The 24,508-nt window shown below is 43.0% G+C and overlaps 1 protein-coding gene across 2 annotated transcripts in view; it reads left to right on the forward strand.

Moving 5' to 3' along the window:
- LOC143285021 (prestin-like) overlaps positions 1 to 21,797 on the forward strand; it is a 48,990-nt gene extending 27,193 nt beyond the window's left edge. For both annotated transcript variants that reach the window (XM_076592194.1, XM_076592195.1), the window contains exons 9-20: positions 1,771 to 1,918; positions 2,510 to 2,623; positions 4,238 to 4,315; positions 6,196 to 6,291; positions 8,532 to 8,638; positions 10,282 to 10,351; positions 10,823 to 10,999; positions 12,473 to 12,730; positions 13,251 to 13,305; positions 14,443 to 14,564; positions 17,339 to 17,542; positions 19,388 to 21,797. In XM_076592194.1, coding sequence (XP_076448309.1) covers positions 1,771 to 1,918; positions 2,510 to 2,623; positions 4,238 to 4,315; positions 6,196 to 6,291; positions 8,532 to 8,638; positions 10,282 to 10,351; positions 10,823 to 10,999; positions 12,473 to 12,730; positions 13,251 to 13,305; positions 14,443 to 14,564; positions 17,339 to 17,542; positions 19,388 to 19,393 — 1,435 coding nt within the window. In that variant the 3' untranslated portion in view covers positions 19,394 to 21,797. The remainder of the gene's footprint in view (positions 1 to 1,770; positions 1,919 to 2,509; positions 2,624 to 4,237; positions 4,316 to 6,195; positions 6,292 to 8,531; positions 8,639 to 10,281; positions 10,352 to 10,822; positions 11,000 to 12,472; positions 12,731 to 13,250; positions 13,306 to 14,442; positions 14,565 to 17,338; positions 17,543 to 19,387) is intronic.
- The last annotated feature ends 2,711 nt before the right edge of the window (positions 21,798 to 24,508 follow it).

Below are 24,508 nucleotides of genomic sequence, written 5' to 3' on the forward strand. Positions count from 1 at the left end.
ACGTCAGCATGTGTCTATGAGTGTCTGTGTTTGCCTGTGTGTGTCTACATCATGTGTGTGTGAGTGTGTATGTGTCTGAGAGTGTGTCTGTGTATGGCAGTGTGTGTCTATGTGTATGTGTCTGTGTACGTGTCACTGTGTATGTTTGCGCATGTCTGCGCGTGTCTATGAGTGTCTGTGTAAGTGTGTATGTGTCTGTGAGTCAGTGTATGTATATGTGTATACGTGTCTGTGTCAGTCTGTGTGTGTCTGTGCATGTCTGCATGAATCTATGAGTGTTTGTGTCTGCTTGTGTGTCTCCATGTGTCTGTGAGTGTGTATGTGTCTGTGTGTGTGTGAGAGTGTGTATGTGTCGGTGTGTGTCTGTGAGTGTGTCTGTGTGTGCCTGTGTGTCTAACTGTATGTGTCTGCGTACGTGTCTCTGTATGTCTGTGCATGTCTGCATGTGTCTAGGAGTGTCTGTGTCTGCTTGTTTGTCTACATGTGTTTGTGAGTGTTTATTTGTCTGTGTGTGCCAGTGTATACATGTATGTGTATATACGTATCTCTATGTGTGTCTGTGCATGTCTGCATGTGTCTATGCCTGTCTGTGTCTGTGTGTCTGCATGTGAATGTGTATGTATCTCTGTGTGTGTGTGTGTGTGAGAGAGAGAGAGAGAGAGAGTGTGTCTGTGTCAGCCTTTGTGTCTACATGTGAGTGTGTATGTGTCTGTGTGTATCTGAGAGTGTGTCTGTGTCTGTCTGTGTGTCTACGTGTGTGTGTGTGTGTGTGTGTGTGTATGTGTGTGTGTGTGTGTGTGTGTGTGTCTGCATGTGTCTGTGAGTAGTGTCTGTGTCAACACGCGAGTGTCTGTGTGTATTTGTCTGTGTGTGCCAGCTTGTCGCTGTGTGTATGTAGTAGTAGTCTTCAGTTTAATGTCTTCCACTTTAAGTGATATTAGACGAAAAAAAGGGGAGTGGGGGTGGAGGACGGGGCGTGGTGGTGGTAACAGTATTGATGGTGAAGAATAGTGTGTGTGTATGTGTATGTGCGCGTGTGTGCGCATGTGTGTGTGGTGGGGAAAGATACAGAGCATTGGAAAAAATAAAACATTAAAAGGGGAGACATAGGCATAATATAGACGGAAACGCCAACATCAAACAACTATAACAAATGTCCAATTGGACTATGCAGCAAACCTTCTGCAATAGCAGATAACATCTTGAAATTGTCAAAAATACATTCACATTCTGTGTGTATGTCTGTGTGCGTGTCTATGTTTATGTCCGTGTATGTCTGCATGTGTCTGTGCATGTCTGTGTCTGCGTGTGTGTCTTCATCATGTGTGTCTGAGAGTGTGTGTGTCTGTGCGTGGCTGGGAGTGTATCTGTGTCTGCTTTTGTGTCTACATGTGAGTGTGTATGTGTCTCTGTGTATGTGTGTGTGTGTGTGTGTGTGTGTGTGTGTGTGTGTGTGTGTGTGTGTGTGTGTGTGTGTCTGAGAGTGTGTCTTTGTCTGCCTGTGTGTCTACATGTGAGTGTGTATATGTGCGTGTCTCTCTGTATGTGTCTGCATGTGTTAATGAGTGTCTGTGTCTAAACGTGAGTGTCTGTGTGTATTAGTCTGTGTGTGCCAATATGTTCCTATGTAAGTGTTTCTGTACGTGTCCGTGTGTGTGTGTGTGTCTGCATGTGTCTACGAGTGTCTGTGTCTACGTGTGTCTGTGTCTACGTGTGTCTGTGTCTACGTGTGTCTGTGTCTACGTGTGTCTCTGTGTGTGTGGTGGGCAGGATTCCGGCGCCAAAGGTCCAGCAGTTCACGTATCTGTCAGACGTGGTGTCGGACGCCATCAGCATAGCTGTCGTGGGCTTCGCTTGCTCTGTGGCCATGGCCAAGATACTGGCCAAGAAACACGACTATGAGATCGACTCTAACCAGGTAGGTGTGTGCGTGTCAGTGTGTGTGTGTGTGTGTGTGTCTGTGTGTGTGTGTGTGTGTGTGTGTGTGTGTGTGTGTGTGTGTGTGTGTTCCTTGTTTGGGTGGGGGCGGAATGGATGCTCTGGAGGGACAATACTCCTGCACCACTGAAAGTAACTTACAAGCAAGGTTGCGTCCCTTCGACCTGTGCTCCCCCCCCACCCCCACCCCCTCCTCCTCCATCTCTCTCTCGCTCCCTCCTCTCTCTTTGCTTCTTTACGTATCTTTGTCTTCCCCTATTTGCACGCACACACACACACACACACACACACACACACACACACACACACACACACACACACACTGTATATATATATATATATATATATATATAGTGTATATATATATATGCACACTATATATGCACACTATATATATACACTATATATATATATATATATATATATATATATATATATATATATACACAGTTGAATTCCAGCGCACTGACTCCTCGTTCTGTCCACTGAACCAGTAGGTAAGGAAAAAAAGGAAAATACCTGCACTGACCCTCACAGTCATTCATTGACCAATTAATTCCTACCTGCCCAGGAGTTGCTGGCTTACGGGACCATGAACATCACCTGTTCCTTCTTCTCGGCCTACTGCTCCGCCGCATCCATGTCACGCAGTCTGGTCCAGGAAAGCGTGGGAAACAAAACACAGGTAACGCCCCGAAAACGTGGTACGGCTGCCAATATGGCGGGGGGGGGGGGGGGGGGGGGGAAATACACTCATGCCCGTAAGAACCCGCTCGTATAAACGTAGTGAACGTGGGGGTTTCAGAAGAAGAAAAGAAAGAAAGAAGAAGAGGAAAGAAGGAAAGAAAGAAGAAGCAGAAAGAAAGAAAGGAAGGAAGGAAGGTAGGAAAGACAGAAAAAAGAAGAAGAAGAAAGAAGAAGAAGAAAAGAAAGAAAGAAAGAAGAAGAAAGAAAGAACGAAAGAAAGAAGATGAAAGAAGGAAAGAAAGAAGAAGAAAGAAGGAAGGAAAGAAAGAAAGAAAGAAGGAAAGAAAGAAGGAGAAAGAAAGAAGGAAAGAAAGAAAGAAGAAGAAAGAAAGAAAGAAGAAGAAAGAAAGAAAGAAAGAAGAAGAAGAAAGAAGGAGGAGGAAAGAAAGAAAGAAGAAGGAAAGAAAGAAAGAAGAAGAAAGAAAGAAGGAAAGAAAGAAGAAGAAAGAAAGAAGGAAAGAAAGAAGAAGAAGAAGAAAGAAAGAAAGAAGAAGAAGAAAGAAAGAAAGAAAGAAGAAGAAAGAAAGAAGAAGAAGAAAGAAGGAAGGAAAGAAAGAAAGAAGAAGAAAGAAGAAGAAAGAAAGAAAGAAGAAGAAAGAAGAAGAAAGAAGGAAGGAAAGAAAGAAAGAAGAAGAGAAAGAAAGAAAGAAGAAAGAAAGAAAGAAGAAGAAAGAAAGAAAGAAAGAAAGAAAGAAAGAAAGAAAGAAGAATAAAGAAAGAAGGAAAGAAAGAAAGTAAGAAGGAAAGAAAGAAAGAAGAAGAAAGAAAGAAAGAAGGAAGGAAAGAAAGAAAGAAAGAAAAAAGAAAGAAGGAAAGAAAGAAGAAGAAGGAAGAAAAAAAGAAGAAGAAGAGGAAAGAAGGAAGGAAAGAAAGAAGAAGAAGAAAGGAAAGCAGAAAAGAAAGAAGAAGAAGAAAAGAAAGAAACAAGAAGAAAGAAGAAGAAAGAAAGAAAGAAGAAGAAAGAAGGAAGGAAAGAAAGAAAGAAGAAGAAAGAAAGAAGGAAGGAAAGAAAGAAAGAAGAAGAAAGAAAGAAAGAAAAAGAAGAAAGAAGGAAAGAAAGAAAGAAGAATAAAGAAAGAAGGAAAGAAAGAAAGAAGAAGAAAGAAAGAAAGAAGAAGAAAGAAAGAAAGAAAGAAGAAAGAAGGAAGGAAAGAAAGAAAGAAGAAAGAAAGAAGGAAAAAAAGAAGAAGAAGAAAGGAAAGCAGAAAAGAAAGAAGAAGAAGAAAGGAAAGCAGAAAAGAAAGAAGAAGAAGAAAAGAAAGAAACAAGAAAGAAAGAAAGAAAGGAAGAAGAAGAAGAAGAAAGGAAGAAGAAGAGTATGATAGTGATGATAATGGGGTAGGAAGTGGATGGATGTAGTGTATTGTTGGTGCGTGGGTGATATGCATATCTGTTCATCTGTATGGTGGTATTGCTTGTGATCATTCAGTGGTGTGTGTGTGTGTGTGTGTTGATTGTGTGTTGATGCGCGCGTGCGTGCGTGTGTGTGTGTGTGTTCGTGTGTGTACGTGCGTGCGTGTGTGTGTGTGTGTGTGTGTGTGTGTGTGTTCAGGTGTGTGGTTTGTTGTCCAGTGGTCTTCTGCTGGTGGTTCTGTTGGTATTGGGGAAATACTTCGAAACCCTGCCTAAAGTGAGTGAGGATTGGAACCATCCTGTTGTTGAGTACCTACCTCTGTGAATACATCTGTCTCTGTCTGTCTGTCTGTCTGTCTGTGTATTGGGCTTTCACTCCGTGTCTCTGTGTTGTCTCTCTTTGCTTGTCTGTCAGTCTGCCTGCCTCTCTGTCTGTCTGTCTGTCTCTATCTATCTAACTCTCTCTCTCTCTCTGTCTCTGTCTCTCTCTATTTCGTTCTCGCTGTCTGTCTGCCTGTCTGTCTTTCTCTCTCACTCACTTGTATCAGGCTCTCTCTCTCTCTCTCTCTCTCTCTATATATATATATATATGTATGTATACACATACAATATATATCTCTCTCTCCCTCTACCCCCCCCCCTCTCTCTCTCTCCCTCTACCCCCCCCCTCTCTCTCTATTTCGTTCTCGTTGTCTGTCTGTCTGTCTGTATGTATGACTATCTGTGTGTGTGTGTGTGTGTGTGTGTGTGTGTGTGTGTGTGTGTGTGTGTGTGTGTGTAATCTCTCTCTCTTTAAGTATGCGCCTAAGTGCGCGTGAGCGTGTGTATTCATGTTTTGTTGTTGTTGTTTTTTTCGCTCGTTTTCCTGTTCTTTCTCTTCTTTTCTTCTTTGGCTTTTATTGTTTTTATAGTTTCAGATATTGTTGGTTGTATTTTTGGTAATGTACTATTTACGATTGTGTGCTGTGACGTGTGTGTGTGTGTGTGTGTGTGTGTGTGTGTGTGGATAAATGATTTTTAATCATGTTTGGTATCTTGTGTTCAATTTTTCCTTTTTGATATTTACATATGTTTTCTATTTGTAAACGCTTAGGGCTTATTTTCAAGATGAGGCGTAAATGCTCATGATAATAGTAGTAATAATAATAATAATGATGATGATGGTAATTTATTTTTCTTTGTTTTGTTTGTTGTTGTTGTTGTTGTTGTCATTCGTAATGCCATTCAGTTTTACATTTCTTTTGCCCAACTGAAATATGTGTAACTTCGATTGGTACGTTAAAATTTCATGATGTTCACTTGCATAAATCAATGATTTGTAATGCCTTGTACACTATATCCTAGCCAGTCAATTCATCTGAGTCAGACAGAGAGCCAGTTGCACAACAAGCAGTCAGATAACGCATCCAAACTACCAGCTAAATCGGTTTAGTTTTAATAATTATCGACACTCACATAAGATAAACCTTCCATTTACTACTATATTTTTATGTAAACCAAGCCTTACATATTCAGGGGGGTTGTTATGGAATCATATCCCAGAAACTTTAAAAACGGAATCAATTTTTCAAACATTCAAATCTAACTTACTAATATACCTAATGAATCTCTCAAACTTGACACCTCTTTATCCTAAAATGTACTGATTATGTTCGAATGTCAGTGATATTTTATGAGTGTAGAAAATGAAGTTTGCTATAGATTCACCACCCATGTCCCATCTCTGTCAATCTCTCTCTACTTTTCTTTTTCTTCTTTTTTTTTCCTTAATGATTTGATCTTTTCAATGATAGTCTGTCGTGTCGTGCTTAATTAGGTAATGTACACGCTTTCATTTATGCCTTTTATTTTCATATGTAATTGTGTGTGTGTGTGTGTGTGTGTGTGTGTGTGTGTGTGTGTGTGTGTGTGTGTGTGTGTGTGTGTGTGTGTGTGTGTGTGTGTGTGTGTGTGTGTGTTGCCTTTGCTTTTTTTCTCCTTTGCCCTTGAGGGCTGGATGTAAAAAAAAAAAATGTTTTTAAAGCAGCTGTGCTTACTCCACTACCCTCGTTAAATAAAAATTCGTTTCGTTTCGTTTCGTAACTGACAGGTAATTAGCTGTCAGCTAGAGCGCGCCACAGTGTGATGACGTGTTGTTGCTTCGTGCTGTGTGTCTAGTGCATCCTGGCCTCCATCATTATCGTGGCCTTGAAGGGAATGTTCAAACAGTTTGGGGAGCTGAAACGTCTGTGGAGCATTTCCCTCATCGACTTTGTGAGTGTTTCTACTTTTTAACAAAAATCAGTACAATGCAACTTTAGTTAACTTGTTTTTTTGTTAGCTGGTTGGCTGGTGTTTGTTTAGTTAGTTGGTTGGTTAGTTAGTTAGATCAGCCAGGTCAGGGGCATAGCCCTTGCTACTGGTACCATGTAACCCAGTACTACCTGCCGCATGTGAAGTCTCCCAACGACGGACCAGGCGGAGGAAGAAACTTTTCCCAACGGCTATGAAGGCGGAAGAGGATGACCAAAGGGCAGGGGAAGCTCTTATCCTTGGCTGGAAGTCCTCCCGGGAGATGGAACTCCGAAGAAAACACCTGCACCTACCGAGGCAGTTCTATACGTGGCAGTATCTGCACCTGTGGGACTGTGAGCGTCCGTAGACGAGAGAGTGGGGAAGGGACTGCACGACTCCTCTTCACTAAAAAAAAAAAAAAAGTCACCTGTGCTGGTCAGGCAACCAGGCTAATGTCGGAACGACGAGCTTACACACCGACAGATAAGCCTGCCTGCCTACTCATCCGTCGGTCCGACGGGAGACTCCATAGTTAGTTAGTTGGTTGGTTGGCTGATTGGTTAGTTATTTAGTTAGTAAGTCGTGCACTTGGTCTGTGGTTGGCTTACTGGTTGGTTAAACCTGCTCACTCGTTCACGAAGGCTGCTTACGAGAGAACCTGCTGATTAACAGACTGACTGACTGACTTTCTAAAAAAAAATTAACGGTGACTACATCCATGGATCTAACTAATCGGGCAATTTTGTGCAACAGCTAAAGCGACAATACCATGAGCAGAATAATGCTCTCACCCATTTTCAGTGTTTTTCAGCTGTATTTATCAGGTTGTTTATTCCAGATTTGACGCATTCAGTTGTTAACCCAATGTCCAGCCGTGTAGCAAAGCGAAATCGTGCAAAGATAAAACAACAAAAACATGGCGGGACAGTTTCAGTTTCTGTTTCAGTAGCTCAAGGAGGCGTCACTGCGTTTGGACAAATCCATATACGCTACACCACATCTGCCAAGCAGATGCCTGACCAGCAGCGTAACCCAACGCGCTTAGTCAGGCCTTGAGAAAAAAATAATAAAAAAATAAGGGGTGAATAAATAATAGATAAATACATTAAAAAAAATAACTACTACCACTACTAATAATATGTTTAAGGCGCAAAAACTTGATGAAGTCAACTATAAGCGTACATAAATAAATGAATAAATAAATAAATATAATATAAAAAGTAGTAATAATAATAATAATAAATAAATAAATAAAATAAGACAACAATGATGATAAATTAGCAAATAAATGTAAAACATGGAGACACACATTCACACATACACCCACATATGCACCAAACATGCATAAGAAAGAAATAAAGAATACTACATTAGAATACCACAGTGTTGGTTCGTGTTCCAGGTGTGGGTTGTTTTGCGCATCGTTTTTAATTGGCCAAACATTTGATTTGAAGGATGGATTATACCGTCGCCACTTGTTTCCCTTTCATTGCTGTACTGCAAAATGTTCACAAATTATCGTTTGATGAATGATACTAAAATATGCGCGCTCAAGTAATATGCTGTGTGTGTGTGTGTGTGTTCTGTGTGTGTGTGTGTGTGTGTGTGTGTGTGTGTGTGTGTGTGTGTGTGTGTGTGTTCTCTGTGTGTGTGTGTGTGTGTGTGTGTGTGTGTGTGTGTGTGTGTCCATGCGTGTGTATGTGCGCATGTGTGTGTATTCTGTGTGTGTGCGTGTGTGTGTGTGTGTGTGTGTGTGTACTCTGTGTGTGTGTGTGTGTGTGTGTGTGTATTTGTGTGTGTGTGTGTGTGCATGTCTGTGTCTGTTTGTGTGTGTGTGTGTGTGTGTATTATATATGTGTGTGTGTGTGTGTGTGTGTGTGTGTGTGTCTGTGTGTGTGTATTGTGTATGTGTGTGTGTGTGTGTGTGTGTGTGCATGTCTGTGTCTGTGTGTACTCTGTGTGTGTGTGTGTGTGTGTGTGTGTGTGTGTGTGTATTATATGTGTGTGTGTGTGTGTGTGTGTGTCTCTGTGTGTGTGTATTATGTGTGTGTGTGTGTGTGTGTGTGTGTGTGTGTGTGTGTGTGTGTGTGTGTGTGTGTGTGTGTGTGTATTATATGTGTGTGTGTGTGTATTATGTGTGTGTGTGTGTGTGTATTATATATGTGTGTGTGTGTGTCTGTGTGTGTGTGTGTGTGTGTGTGTGTGTGTGTCCTCTACAGATGGTGTGGCTGGTAGCATTTGTGTCCACAGTACTGCTGGACGTGGACCTGGGGTTAATGGCGGGCATCATCTTCGCTCTCCTCACCGTCATCATCAGGAGCCAGAGGTAATCCGTCATCGTCGTCATCATCATCATCATCATCGTCATCGTCATCGCCTTCTCGTTGTCGTTTTCGTCACTTTAATCTTTCACCGTCTGTATACACTTCTCAGTGTTTTGTCAACTTGGTTGCTATCATCACACAGCTCAGTGTTGTTTACAGCTGTGTTGCTATCATCACATAGCTCAGTGTTGCTATCATCACACACATCAGTGTTTTCAGCTGTGTTGCTATCATCACACACATCAGTGTTTTCAGCTGTGTTGCTATCATCACACAGCTCAGTGTTGTTTACAGCTGTGTTGCTATCATCACACATCAGTGTTGTTTACAGCTGTGTTGCTATCATCACACAGCTCAGTGTTGTTTACAGCTGTGTTGCTATCATCACACACATCAGTGTTGTTTACAGCTGTGTTGCTATCATCACACAGATCAGTGTTGTTTACAGCTGTGTTGCTATCATCACACAGATCAGTGTTGTTTACAGCTGTGTTGCTATCATCACATAGATCAGTGTTGTTTACAGCTGTGTTGCTATCATCACATAGCTCAGTGTTGTTTACAGCTGTGTTGCTATCATCACACAGCTCAGTGTTGTTTACAGCTGTGTTGCTATCATCACACAGATCAGTGTTTTCAGCTGTGTTGCTATCATCACACAGCTCAGTGTTGTTTACAGCTGTTTTGCTATCATCACACAGATCAGTGTTGTTTACAGCTGTGTTGCTATCATCACACAGCTCAGTGTTGTTTACAGCTGTGTTGCTATCATCACACACATCAGTGTTGTTTACAGCTGTGTTGCTATCATCACACACATCAGTGTTGTTTACAGCTGTGTTGCTATCATCACACAGCTCAGTGTTGTTTACAGCTGTGTTGCTATCATCACACAGATCAGTGTTGTTTACAGCTGTGTTGCTATCATCACACAAATCAGTGTTGTTTACAGCTGTGTTGCTATCATCACACAGCTCAGTTTTGTTTACAGCTGTGTTGCTATCATCACACAGATCAGTGTTTACAGCTGTGTTGCTATCATCACCCAGATCAGTGTTGTTTACAGCTGTGTTGCTATCATCACACAGATCAGTGTTGTTTACAGCTGTGTTGCTGTCATCACATAGCTCAGTGTTGTTTACAGCTGTGTTGCTATCATCACACAGCTCAGTGTTGTTTACAGCTGTGTTGCTATCATCACACAGCTCAGTGTTGTTTTCAGCTGTGTTGCTAACATCACACAGCTCAGTGTTGTTTACAGCTGTGTTGCTAACATCGCAGTTGTGTTGGTTGGTACGTAGAGTCTGCATCATCGTCAGTGCCAGTTATAGTTTTCGTCATCGTTATCCTGACCAGCATCAGTATGGACACATTTTTTTGTGTGTGTGATCATATTCTTGAATAGTCATCATTGCCATCATCACATTGTTGTGCATAATTTTACTGTCGCTATTTTACATTATTGTATTCAACATTCATTGTAATTGTTATATCAATCAGTGCATCAGCAACATTGACATTAGTGTTGTTTGTAGCGATGGTAGTAGTGGTGTTGAAGTACATCATCTTCATGCACGGTGTGTGTGTGTGTGTGTGTGTGTGTGTGTGTGTGTGTGTGTGTGCGTGCGTGCGTGCGTGCGTGCAGACCTCATGCCTGCCTTCTGGGACAAGTGCCGGGCACAGATCTTTACAAGGACGTGGGTGTTTTCAAAGCTGTAAGTGGTGAAACCTTTTTCGTTCAACTTTGTGTTCTGGTCTGTGCTGTTCAAGTGGTGCTGGTAGGAAAGTAAATCTGACTAAATCGGAAAGTTTGTACACGTGGGTGTGAACAGAGCATATGCTTTTAGGAAGCATTCCCTGTTACGTTGTGATGCTTTGTTAAGACTGAAAGAGCTTTTTTTTTTTTCTTTTTCTTTTTTTTTTTCTTCGCATTCAGTTTACACATTATTTCCGCATCCTCCACACCCGAAAAGAAGCAAGAAGATTGAATATCTTTAATTCAAATATAGTAACAACCACAGAAACGTCCTCAAGGTATTGACTTGAATTTTCTCCCATTAAATATCTTTCATTCAACAATGACAGAAACGTCCTCATGTTATTGACTTGAATTCTCTCCCATTTTTTTTAAATTGCTGTTCCTGTCAGTATATGAATTACTTCCCATGATTATGATTATTGGACAGGCAAAGGAGCTGGAGCACATCAAGATCTTTCGCTTCGATTCGGCGCTTTACTTCGCCAACAGTGACTTCTTCAAGGCGTCTGTGTACAAGCTGATCGCAGACCCCCGCGTCTTGAAGAAGATGAAGAGGAAAGCCGAGAAAGAACTGCTCAAAGTGCAAGTCTCCAAGCCTTCAGAGGTAGGACAACTGTGACTATGGCAGTGTCGTAAGTGTGTGTGTGTGTGTGTGCGTGCGTGTGTGTGTGTGTGTGTGTGTGTAGGGTGTGTGTGTGTGTGTGAGTGTGTGTGTGTTTGTGTATGTGAGTGTGTGTATGTGAGTGTGTAGTAGTAGTAGTCTTCAGTTTAACTCTTTCCATACGAACGGCGAAAGAGACGACGTTAACAGCGTTTCACCCCAATTACCATCATCAAAATATTGCAAGCGGAAGGCTCTTATACTGAAGAGGTGAATGTTGACAAAGAATACCACAATTCTGACGACGGAAGCTAAAGGTTGGGTCATTCAGACACCCACTGGACATCCGAGGGGTCTGTGTAGAGGAGAAGAGAGGACTGGCCGTACTGAGTGAGTTAACGTCTTCCACTTTAAGTGATATTAGACGGAAAAAAAAGGTGGGGGGAGGTGGAGGGCGGAGCGTGGAGGTGGGAACGGTATTTGGCAGAGGGTGATGAATGATGTGTGTGTATGTGTGTGTGCGCATATGTGTGTGTGTGTGGGGGGGGAAGATACAGAGCATTGGAAAAAATAAGACATTAAAAGGGGAGACATAGGCACAATATATAAGGAAACGCTAACATCAAACAACTGTAACAATTATGACAAATGTCCAATTGGACTATGCATGTGAGTGTGTGTGTGCGCGCGCGCGCGCGTGTGTGTGTGTGTGTGTGTGACGGGAAGAGGTGATGAAGCAGAGAGGTCCTTTTCTGACAATGTGGAAGCGAGTGTAGGGAGGGAAGGGGGTAGGGGGGCGGGGGGTAGGGTGTGGGGGGTGGGGGGACAAGATAAAACTGGTATGGACACGTCCAGATGGGACAGCTGAGGGTGGGTTGGCCCGTTTGGAATGTGATATCTTGCCATGGGTTCAGCTGGAGCGGGATGGTGTGGGTGATCGTGATTGTTCGGTCCGGAATGAGATAGTCCAGTTTGGGAAAGAGTCATGTCAGCTGGGACGTGTTGATTAATTAATACAAGGCAGGTTGATGCATAAGAAGTTTGCCGTCTAAACAACAACAAAAACCCCGATAATGAGGAGAACCACCATACTACAACGAAAACCCCGATAATGGGGAGGACCACCATACTACAGCGAAAACCCCGATAATGGGGAGGACCACCATACTACAGCGAAAACCCCGATAATGAGGAGGACCACCATACTACAGCGAAAACCCCGATAATGAGGAGGACCACCATACTACAGCGAAAACCCCGATAATGGGGAGGACCACCATACTACAGCGAAAACCCCGATAATGAGGAGGACCACCATACTACAGCGAAAACCCCGATAATGGGGAGGACCACCATACTACAACTACAACGAAAACCCCGATAATGAGGAGAACCACCATACTACAGCTGCACACAACCACTCTTAACCCGGCTTTTCAGACTTGTTTTTTCTGTTCTTTTCGATCACCCCGACAGGAAAAGCCCGACAAAGAAACAGTCGTGCAAGATGACACCCACATACCAGCAGAGGGGAGCATGCCTTCAGGGAGTACGAGCCAAAGTCCCTCCTCCACCGACACGGCCAGTGACACGGTGGACTCCAGAAGGCCGTTAGGAATCTCCTCGAAAGCGGAGGACTTCATCCTGCCCACCGTCACCGACGTCTACTTCATCATCATAGACTGCACTTCCATGAGCTTCGTGGATTCTGTGGGCGTCAAGGCGTTGCAGCAGGTGTGCGTGTGTGTGTGTGTGTGTGTGTGTGTGTGTGTGTGTGTGTGTGTGTGTGTGTGTGTGTGTGTGTGTGTGTGTGTGTGTGTGTGTGTGTGGTGTGTTGTGTTGTGTGTGTGTGTGTGTGCGTGTGTGTGTGTGTGTTGTGTGTGTGTTGTGTGCGTGTGTGTGAGTGTGTGTGTTGTGTTGTGTGCGTGTGTGTGTGTGTGTGTGGAGGGGAGGGAGGGCGTGCATGCGTGAATCTGTCTGTTTTCTGTGTTTTTTATGTCTGTCTTTCTGTGTCTCATTTCTTAATGCTCTCTCTCTCTCTCTCTCTCTCTCTCTCTCTCTCTCTCTCTCTCTCTCTCTCTCTCTCTCTCTCTCTCTCTCTCTGTCTCTTGTTTGTTGTTGTTGTTGTGTGTGTGTGTGTGTTCATAAAACTAAAAATAAGCCCATTGGATGAGGATCATAAGCACAAGGGTAGTTTTCTGTGGAATTGAACGATACGTGTTAATCCGGGTGCTTTCTGTTTGGTTGTTTCCAGGTGATCACAGAGATGAGGAGTTACTCGATTCACGTTCTCCTTGCTCACTGCAAAGGTAACCGTTTTCTTGTTCGTTTGTATCAAAGCATGTCAAATGCGTATGTGTTTAACTCTGGCGCCGGCCTCGCAACAGCTGGAGGCGAGATACCGAGGCAGAGCTGAAGCAGCAAGGGACCCACTGGACTGGAATGGCCAGAACAGCCCAGAACAGAGTGCGATGGCGAGGGATCGTCGATGGCCTATGCTCCACCAGGAGCGATGGGCATAATGAATGAATGAATGAAAATGATATGTTGATATTGCTGTTACCAGTTGCTCTGTTTTGTTATTATCATTTTTACCTTCAGTGTTGACTGTAACGAAACTGCAATTTAAAAACATTTTATAAGCAGATGAATAGGTGTGTGTGTGTGTGTGTGTGTGTGTGTGTGTGTGTGTGTGTGTGTGTGTGTGTGTGTGTAACATCATTCATATACATGCAAATGACGTGAAAACATGTCATTAAAAGATTGTATAATTTATGTTTAGTGTGGTTGACAGCAGCAATGTGGGGTAAACTGATGTGACCATAGGCATGCCATTAAGAAATATTAATGTCAGTGAGAAATATTCATGCGATTTGGTATTGTGGCTGATAGCTGGAGATGTGACCATAAATATGCCATTAAGAAATATTGTCATTACAGAAATATCAATGCCAGTTGTTAAGGTAATTGACAGCTGCCATAAGGGAGATTTGGCCATGGACAGGCCATTAAGAAATATTAGTATTTGTATATATTTGTATTTGTTTGTTGTTTTTTATCACAACTGATTTCTCTGTGTGAAATTCGTGCTGTTCTCCCCAGGGAGAGCGTGTCGCTACACTACAGCGCCACCTTTTTATGTTTTTTGTGTTTTTTTCCTGCGTGCAGTTTTATTTGTTTTTCCTATCGAAGTGGATTTTTGTTGCTGTGGGTTCTTTTACGTGCGCTAAGTGCATGCTGCACACGGGACCTCGGTATATCGAATGACTAGCGTCCAGACCACCACTCAAGGTCTAGTGGAGGGGGAGAAAATACCGGCGGCTGAGCCGTGATTCGAACCAGCACGCTCAGATTCTCTCGCTTCCTAGGCGGACGCGTTACCTCTAGGCCATCACTCCACATGTATTTATGTTGTCAAGAAACATTCATGGTGTTGTGGTTGACAGCTGCCATAAGGGAGATGTTCGAGAGGACGGGTTTCTACGGAACCAGTGGCAAAGAGTGTCAGTTCATGACGGTCCATGATGCAGTGGTGTATGCACAGCGAGTCCTGGTCATTGTCCAAGGGGTAAGAGAACACGGCGGGGGAGCTGTAAGTTCTTAAGCCGGCTGTAAGAAAACACACGGGTGAGCTGTAAGTTCTTCAGCCGGCTGTAAGAAAACACGGCGGGTGAGCTGTAAGTTCTTCAGCCGGCTGTAAGAAAACACGGCGGGTGAGCTGTAAGTTCTAAAGCCGGCTGTAAGAAAACACACGGGTGAGCTGTAAGTTCTTCAGCCGGCTGTAAGAAAACACGGCGGGTGAGCTGTAAGTTCTTCAGCCGGCTGTAAGAAAACACGGCGGGTGAGCTGTAAGTTCTAAAGCCGGCTGTAAGAAAACACTAGCGGGAGAGCTGTACGTTCTAAAGCCGGCTGTAAGAAAACACTAGCGGGAGAGCTGTAAGTTCTAAAGCCGGCTGTAAGAAAACACGGCGGGTGAGCTGTAAGCTCTTCAGCCAGCTGTAAGAAAACACGGCGGGTGAGCTGTAAGTTCTAAAGCCGGCTGTAAGAAAACACGGCGGGTGAGCTGTAAGTTCTAAAGCCGGCTGTAAGAAAACACAGCGGTCGAGCTGTACGTTCTAAAGCCGGCTGTAAGAAAACAGGGCGGGTGAGCTGTAAGTTCTAAAGCCGGCTGTAAGAAAACACAGCGGTCGAGCTGTAAGTTCTAAAGCCGGCTGTAAGAAAACACAGCGGTCGAGCTGTAAGTTCTAAAGCCAGCTGTAAGAAAACAGGGCGGGTGAGCTGTAAGTTCTAAAGCCGGCTGTAAGAAAACACAGCGGTCGAGCTGTAAGTTCTAAAGCCGGCTGTAAGAAAACACGGCGGGTGAGCTGTAAGTTCTAAAGCCGGCTGTAAGAAAACACAGCGGTCGAGCTGTAAGTTCTAAAGCCGGCTGTAAGAAAACACGGCGGGTGAGCTGTAAGTTTTTCAGCCGGCTGTAAGAAAACACGGCGGGTGAGCTGTAAGTTCTAAAGCCGGCTGTAAGAAAACACAGCGGTCGAGCTGTAAGTTCTAAAGCCGGCTGTAAGAAAACACGGCGGGTGAGCTGTAAGTTCTAAAGCCGGCTGTAAGAAAACACGGCGGGTGAGCTGTAAGTTCTTCAGCCGGCTGTAAGAAAACACGGCGGGTGAGCTGTAAGTTCTTCAGCTGGCTGTAAGAAAACAGGGCGGGTGAGCTGTAAGTTCTTCAGCCGGCTGTAAAAAAACAACAACACGCGGGTGAGCTGTAAGTTCTTCAGTCGGCTGTAAAAAAACAACAACACGCGGGTGAGCTGTAAGTTCTTCAACCGGCTGTAAGAAAACACGGCGGGTGAGCTGTAAGTTCTTCAGCCGGCTGTAAGAAAACACGCGGGTGAGCTGTAAGTTCTTCAGCCGGCTGTAAGAAAACACGGCGGGTGAGCTGTAAGTTCTTCAGCCGGCTGTAAGAAAACACACGGGTGAGCTGTAAGTTCTTCAGCCGGCTGTAAGAAAACACTAGCGGGTGAGTTGTAAGTTCTTCAGCCGGCTGTAAGAAAACACGGCGGGTGAGCTGTAAGTTCTTCAGCCGGCTGTAAGAAAACACTAGCGGGAGAGCTGTAAGTTCTAAAGCCGGCTGTAAGAAAACACGGTGGGTGAGCTGTAAGTTCTAAAGCCGGCTGTAAGAAAACACGGCGGGTGAGCTGTAAGTTCTTCAGCCGGCTGTACACGCCCCGGAATTCACTGCCTGTTTCAGTCCATCACAGCCCCCTCTCTCACATCCTTGGAAAACAAGACCTCTCAAAACCTATCTTTTTCAAACAGTCTCTACATGAAATGAGGCACTTTCCACCATGTCTGCGGTACATGGAGGAGAAGGAGGAATTTTGTTTAATGTCCCGTCACACATATCGGTGATTGAAGACATTTTGTTAAAGTATTTATGAATACATTTGCGTGCAACTGGGCAAATGAGGTTGAAATGAGGGTGAAATTTGAAAATAAATCTAAATACAATTACAGGAAATCATTTAAATGACTTCGTAAAAGAGAAGTCGTTAAACTGACAAGTGAAACAACTGATAATGAATGCAAAAAGTCAAAAACATCAACGTTCTCAGTCACTTGTGAGGACACACTTTCGTGTACATAAGGCTTCATCAAGCTACAGTCAAAAATGATATGCTTAATTGTCAGGTTACTAAAGCATATGCACATGGATCTGTTTCTTCCATGCATGTTGTGTGTGTGTGCGTGCGTGTGTGTGTGTCTCTGTGTGTGCGTGCGTGTCTGTGTGTGTGTGTGTGTGTGTGTGTGTGTGTGTGTGTGTCCATCACATGGATCCAAAGGGCCACATGTGTACAAATAAACACACTGTCCATTTTCTTTATTTTACCACCCCATACTCTCACCAGCAGTGTGTGTGTGTGTGTGTGTGTGTGTGTGTGTGTGTGTGTGTGTGTGTGTGTGTGTTGCCTGTTTTCTGTCTGACTTCGTGTGATTGTAAAACAATGCAAGACGATTGGAAACGCTACATTATCATTATTGTTAGTAGTAGTAGTAGTAGTGTTAATGTATTCTTGTTGTTATTATTGCAACAATCACAACAACAACAACAACAACGAAGACGAAGATGATGATTATGACTGACGAAGACGACGATGACAACAGTCACCAACAACGAAGACGAAGATGATGATTATGACTGACGACGACGATGATGACAACAATCACCAACAACAACGGAAACGATAATGATGACGACATGACGATGACGACAATGACAACACTCATAACTAACAACAACACCACCACCACCACCATCAACAACCTCCTCCTCGTGTGCTGAAAGCAGGACAGAGGCAGAGACAGAGCCAGCACCACGAGCAGGAGACGATCGGGGCAGAGGCAGCAGCAACAGCAGCTGCTGCAACGGAGCACGGGGAAACAGTGTGTGTCCGGCCCGGCCATTGACCGGTCCCTGTTGGACACCTGTACACGTACAGGCAGTGGTACCCTGCTGCCCACCTGCTCCACACCTGACTTTGAGGACACCAAGGTAGGAAAACATCGTTTATTGTAAATGTCATGGTATAGCGCTCTGGAGTTTCTTCTGTTGACTTTTTTTTTTTTAACTAGACTTTCTTCTTCTTCTTCTTCTTCTTCCTCTTCTTCTTTTTCTTCTTCTTCTTCTTCTTCTTCTTCTTCTTCTTCTTCTCCGCCTCCTCCTCATCCTCAGTCTTCCTCCTCTTCCACCTCTTCCTCCTCCTCCACCTCCTCCTCCATCTTCTTTTTCTCTCCCTCCTCCTCCTCCATCTTCTTCTTTTTCTCCTCCTCCTCCTCCATCTTCTTCTTTTTATCCTCCTCCTCCTCCTCCTCCATCTTCTTCTTTTTCTCCTCCTCCTCCATCTTCTTCTTTTTATCCTCCTCCTTCTCCTCCATCTTCTTCTTTTCTCCTCCTCTTTCTCCTTCTCCTCCATCTTCTTCTTTTTCTCCTCCTCCTCCATCTTCTTCTTTTTCTTCTCCTCCTCCTCCTTCTTTTTCTCCTCCTCCTTCTCCTCCATCTTCTTTTTCTCCTCCTTCTCCTCCATCTTCTTCTGTTTCTCCTCCTCCAACTTCTTCTTTTTCTCCTCCTCCTCTTTCTCCTCCTCCTCCTCCATCTTCTTCTTTTTTCTCCTCCTCCTCTTTTTTCTTCTCCTCCTCCATCTTCTTCTTTTTCTCCTCCTCCTCCTCCATCTTCTTCTTTTTCTCCTCCTCCTTCTCCTCCATCTTCTCTTTCTCCTCCTCCTCCTCCTCTTTGTCCTTCTCCTCCTTCTCCACCATCTTCTTTTTCTCCTCCTCCTCCTCCGTCTTATTCTTTTTCTCCTCCTCTGTCTTTGTTGTTTCTGCTGCCTTTTTGTTTTGCCTCTGTCTTTGTGGGTTTGATCCCGGCTACCCCTGTGTGTGTGTGTGTGTGTGTGTGTGTGTGTGTGTTTTCTTTCATTTCTTTTGTTTTGTGTGTGTGTTGGGGGGGGGGGGTCGATTATATGGTAGGTCTATGTAAAAGTGTGTTAAATTTGTTGATTGAAATCACAGCTTGGCTACTACCGTAGTGTGTGTGTGTGTGTGTGTGTGTGTGTGTGTGTGTGTGTGTGTGTGTGTGTGTTTCTCTGTATGTGTTTGTGTGCGTCTCTCTCTCTCTCTCTCTCTCTCTCTCTCTCTCTCTCTCTCTCTCTCGCCCTGCCTCTCTCCACCCCCACCCCCCTCTCTCTATTAACGCAAATGCGTGCGTGTGTGTTTCTCTGTGTGTCTCACCTTTCCCCTTGCACTTGATTGCTATCTTTGAATGTGTACTGATGCCCGTAGCCATCACTGACTGACTGACATATCCACCAGGTGCACCAGTGTGTATGCGCACACATCAACTGGTGCAGTTTACGAGTGCGCATGCTAGTCAGTGAGTAGGCGTATAATAAATTTATGTGCATGTGTGTGTGACTGAACTCTGGAGTTACTTACATGTACCTTCCGTTCGCTGTTCGCCTATTGCGACACTGCAGTTTAATTAAAGAGACAGACCAGAAGCCTTCTTTTTCCCCCTTATATATATATGTGTGTGTGTGTGTGTATATATATATATATATATATATGTATATATATATATTGTAAATATGATCGTAGTTTACCGCTGAGAGTGGGTGTGCGATCAGTAAGGAGAAAGGTAGGCGAAAAAAACCCAACCAAAATAGACTAGAGGGACAATACTCCTGCTTCGCTGAAAGTAACGTGACTACAAGATTGTTTCCCTTCAATTTTCACATGGCCATGAACAACCCCGCACCCCACCTGACCCCATTTCCCCTCCTCCAATCCCTATATTTATCTTTTCTTTCTGTTTCAATCAATTGTTTTTCTTTTGTTTCAGATGTAATTCTTTGACATCCGAGAGACACCTGCCATCCTACCTTTGAATATAGAAAGTGAATGAATGAGTCAATGTGGGCTGTAGTTTTGTTGATATTCGAGTGCACGGACAGAACTGAATCGTAATTGAAAATGTCCAGGATGTGGTTCCCTTAATGTCCATTGTGTCATAGTTTTATTGCTATTTTCATACATTTTTACGTGCATTATATTTTTCATGGATGTAAAGTGCTTTACATTCTTGTTTTCTAGAATGTAGCGCACACACTTTTGTTTTTGATAGAGAGGGGGAGTATGAGAGGGCTTGCTTCCAAAAGAAACACAAACACACTTTGGACCAGTTTGATCTCGTGTCAGCATTTAAAACAATAGATAGATACACTGTGTCAGCAGTTTGCGATTTGAAAGACCAGTTATAGGTTTAATCATGATCTTGTCAACGACTCTGTACTTATGTCAGAACTACAAAAACTGCTGAACAGTTTGGGGGGTATGCACACTTCAGTGAGTGGGTCAGCTAATGAGCAAACACAATGTTAACGTCTTCAGACTCTGTGCAAACTCTGTTCAAATGCTGTTGAAAAGGACCTCTAACCTCCAAACAGAAACAAATGTATTAATATTTAAAACAACATATCCACATTTATTTTCAAATCCAGTCATTCAGGTTCAGTTGCTAAACCCTGTGTTGGCGCGATGATATTGGTGTAGGTATACTTTAGTTTAATCTTAGCCAGTCGTGTCAAAACTGTTCGACATCTGCACTGGTTCGTAATGGGTGCAAAAAGACATTGTTGATCAGCCTTTGTGGTTGCAGACTTTTGTGTGTACCATTTATTGTATTATTGGCAATATTTCCTTAGTATTCTTACAGCTCATCACTGAACCGATGCATGAGTGGAGTTTGTGACATGTTGGAGCCAGCCTGAGTTCCTAGCTTGCTGCAATCATGTTGCTGTATACCACTCTGTGGTTGCGGGTATCAGTGTATTTCACATGTTCTGATTTACGACTGACCTATCAAAACCAACAATAATAACCATAATGACAATGCGGGAAAGTGATGCATGATGACTAGGATTTTAAAATGATGCCAGGACGCTTTCAACATAAAATGTGTACAATTATTTTTCAGTGACATCCAGCACGCACTCACACACATGGTACGCACACACACACACACACACACACACACACACACACACACACACACACACAGAGAGAGAGAGAGAGAGAGGGTGAACAGGGGAAGTACGTCAAGTCTGAAATGCAGCAACCATAGTAGAGAGATATACGTGGTGGGCAGGGAATTGGAGATAATGACCAGATCTGCAGAATATGGTTTACGCTGTACCCGTTGTTTCAAGTTCCTGTTCCAGCTCTGAATAAGTCGGGAGAAACATGAGGCCCATCACCATGAAGAACAAATTAAGAGATCGAGATACAGATGTACAGGTGCAGAAGTTCTGGAAGATATGGTGGAATAGAACCAAAACTATCATTGTTTGTTAATTTCCAGCTGAAAAACCACCGAGGCAACCATGTGTTTGTTCTGTATTGTCCATGTGTTCTGTGTGGCTTGTTCAGGATTCAAGTTAAAGAGGCTATGCCAGTCTTGAATAAAAGCCAGTTTGTTTGCATATTTCTTCTGTCTTTGCTGCTGTGTGCACATGTCAAATGATCGGTATAAGGACAGGCCCGGCGTTTCCTTTTTTGAGGAAGCTGGGTTTGTTCCAATGTACCTTTTATTTACCTGTGTGCTAGCTGAATCGGTAGCATAAGCAGCACTGACTTGAAGTTGTGTTCCTTGTGAATGGAGAGAGTTACCAGTCTTTACTATTTGTTAATCATTTCATCTCCTGGCCTCATTGTTTGTTAATTATCATTGCAACGGTTTCAGTTTCAAGGAGATGTCAGAGCGTGCGGACAGACCCCATATACGCTTCACTACATCTGCTATGAAGAAAAGTAGATACCTGACCTTCGCATAAATCGAAAGCGTTGATCAGGCATTGAAAGCCTATCCTGGGTTTGTGTAAAACATAATATGCATACAAATGAAATAGAAAATAATTAAAACGCATAGTCGCAGTTTTCATATCGACTTGGGCGGGTGCAAAATTACCCATGTGGCTCAAGCAGAAGATGGGTGACATTGTGATCGTCATAAAGTAGCTTGCTGTGCAGCACGATACATAACTTTCTTAGTGAATTCTGCTGTTGTATGTCAGTCGTAGGCCTTCTGCCAACAAAGTTTCAGATGATTGAAAATTCAGACAGATGCTATTATCTTCATCTCAAAATAGGCCTGTATGTAGGCTGGCTTGGAAACCAGGTCTTCATTGAAAGTTTTTTATGTCAACAGCATCACCCAAATTAGGAGCCGTTTGTTTAAAAACAACAACGACAACAACAACAACAACAACAACCCTCCCACACCCACCCACCCCTACACCCCCCAAAAATCCTAAGCTATCTGAGGTAAAGAGGAGAATAGATCTGAAAGGTTAAAAGGATCTAAGTATGTATGTGTTAAGGGATTCTGTCTTGTCTTCTTTTGACCAAAGGTCACTGGTACATGTCCTGAGCCTAGCCTGCAAGACTACATAGCCGACTATATCAATGAATGAGCACACGGACCATCAGCAGACTTGTAGTTCGGTGACCTAACTGAGCTGACACGACAATTTTTAACGAAGTGGTAGGCTGTAACTCAAGATATATTTTTTATTTATTTACTAATTATGAAAAAGAAGAAAATAAAAAAAAGAAATCGTATGTACAAAACGAACAAGACATACTCCAGTTCCAGACTCTGGTCAGACTCGTGCCCAAACACTGAGAGAATATATCGATACTTTAATCGGTGACGTTTGTTAGATTTTATGAGTATACCTATATTCAGGAAATTATCAATAACTTTATCGCTGCGCTGTGTACAGAATCAAGATGTTTAATGAGTATTCTCATGAAACTATCACAAGTATATAAAGACATATTTATGAGCTATACTCCGGAAATTATCAACACCGTTATCTCTGGTATTTAGTTATCGGTCTTATTCTATAACATAGCCACCTCCGTGACAAGATTTGTCAACCTATTGCCTCATCTACAACCTGTTTTGAGTCGTTTATGTGAGTTGAGGTAACTTCAAGTGCATTGTATATATGATTTATTACATGCTGCCTAATCGGCTGGTTGTATTTGGTTGACTTGACTGATAACGTGTTGTGTTTATCTTGTTTGGTTGCTTACGCAGCAGTGAATCTTTGTGATCTCGGTTGATGTGATGAACTATAAAGGGGGAAATGCCATTGTTTTTTGGGTTTTTTATCCGTGTCCACATTTATTGTTAGCATTGAAATTTTCCAAAGAAATGACACCTGTCCTGCTAGGTAATATATTTTTTTTCTATTCTTTGTGTGTTCCAGTAAATTGATGGATTTGACTGGTCGATAGACTGGTTGGCTGATGTTCTAGAATTTACTTTTGTTGGTGTTGTTGCTCAGTGCTGCTGTTTAGAATCAGTGCCTATTTTTAATCCGTTCTTTAACATTCACATCACACACACACACACACACACACACACACACACACACACACACACTACACACACACACACACACACACTGACACTACACACACACACACACACACACACACACACACACACACACACTGACACTACACACACACACACACACACACACACACACACACACACACACACTGACACACACACGCACACACACTGACACACACACACACACACACACACACACACACACACACACACTGACACACACACACACATACACACACACACACACACACACACACTGGCACACGCACGCACGCACACACACACACACACACACACACACGCACGCACGCACACACACACATGCACGCAAGCACGCGCCGCGCAAACACACACATACAACACACACACACACACACACACACACACACATATATATGTGTCTGATTGTGTGTGTGCGTGGGGTGGGGGTAGGGGTTAAATCGAAAGAATGAAGAAAAAAAAAAAGTCAGTAGGACGAATAAGACCTCGGAAAACTAGGCTGCTGTCTCTAATGTCGCAACGGAGACACCGATTCGGAATTGCACCGCCATTCCAGCAAGCGTTGAAAATGCTACGTTCAAATGTCATCCCATGGAAAGGTTTTTCAGACACCCACTTTTCACCTCTTTTCGGTGGGAATGGAGAAATAATCCATGGCAGTCCGTTCCATCAGAGCCAGCTGAGTGGCTGCGAACATACTGAAGTGACGAAATTGAATCTCACCCCAACTTTTTTAAGGACTAAGAAAAGATCGATCCAAAAACGGAGAAAGGGGGAGTTTCGTGTATGTGTGTGTGTGTGTGTGTGTGGGGTGGGGGTGGGGGGGCCAGGATGTGGGGGTGTGAGTGAGGACGACATGGGATTGATTGGTGTAGAGAGGTGGAAGGTAGACCGACCTCTGGATATGAAGGGAAAAGAAAAAGAAGGAAAATGACCAAGAAATGGAAAAAAAGAAATGAATAAAGAAAGGGAGAAAAAAAAAACGGAACTTTTTGTGAAGAAAGGAATGAAGAAAGAAAGAAAGAAAACGAAAAATGGATGTGAAAGTAAAGAACGAAAAGAAAAGAAAGAAGAAAACCCATATATCTTTTCTTTCTTTCTTTTTTTTTTTTTTTTTTTTTTTTTTTTAGTGTCAAGGTAAGTGTTCATCCTTTTTAAGGTCTGGCATATACATCTATATATGATTTTCACTCAGTCATTGACAGAACTCATACCTTTTAATTATGTGTGAAGGTCTGTAAACACGTGACACAGAACCGCATCCACTATATATACTTTCATCGACAGTTACAGAGCAGACTTAATGAATGTCCTCAAACGATTCGGGTGTTGTGTATTTAAGAAGCGAATGTACGGAGCACAATGATTGTTTTAAGGTGAAACAGATCAAATTCTAATTAGATCATCATAATATTTGCAGAGCGTTGTTTGTAGATATAGAATAAACAGAAATGAAACATGTTTACAACTTTTTATTCCTTCTTTTTTTCTTCTTCTTTTTTAAAAATAAAGTAACATTAATGAAATATAATGAAA

The sequence above is a fragment of the Babylonia areolata genome, chromosome 8 (genome assembly GCF_041734735.1).
Source record: "Babylonia areolata isolate BAREFJ2019XMU chromosome 8, ASM4173473v1, whole genome shotgun sequence".
In the NCBI taxonomy this organism is placed as follows: domain Eukaryota; kingdom Metazoa; phylum Mollusca; class Gastropoda; order Neogastropoda; family Buccinidae; genus Babylonia; species Babylonia areolata.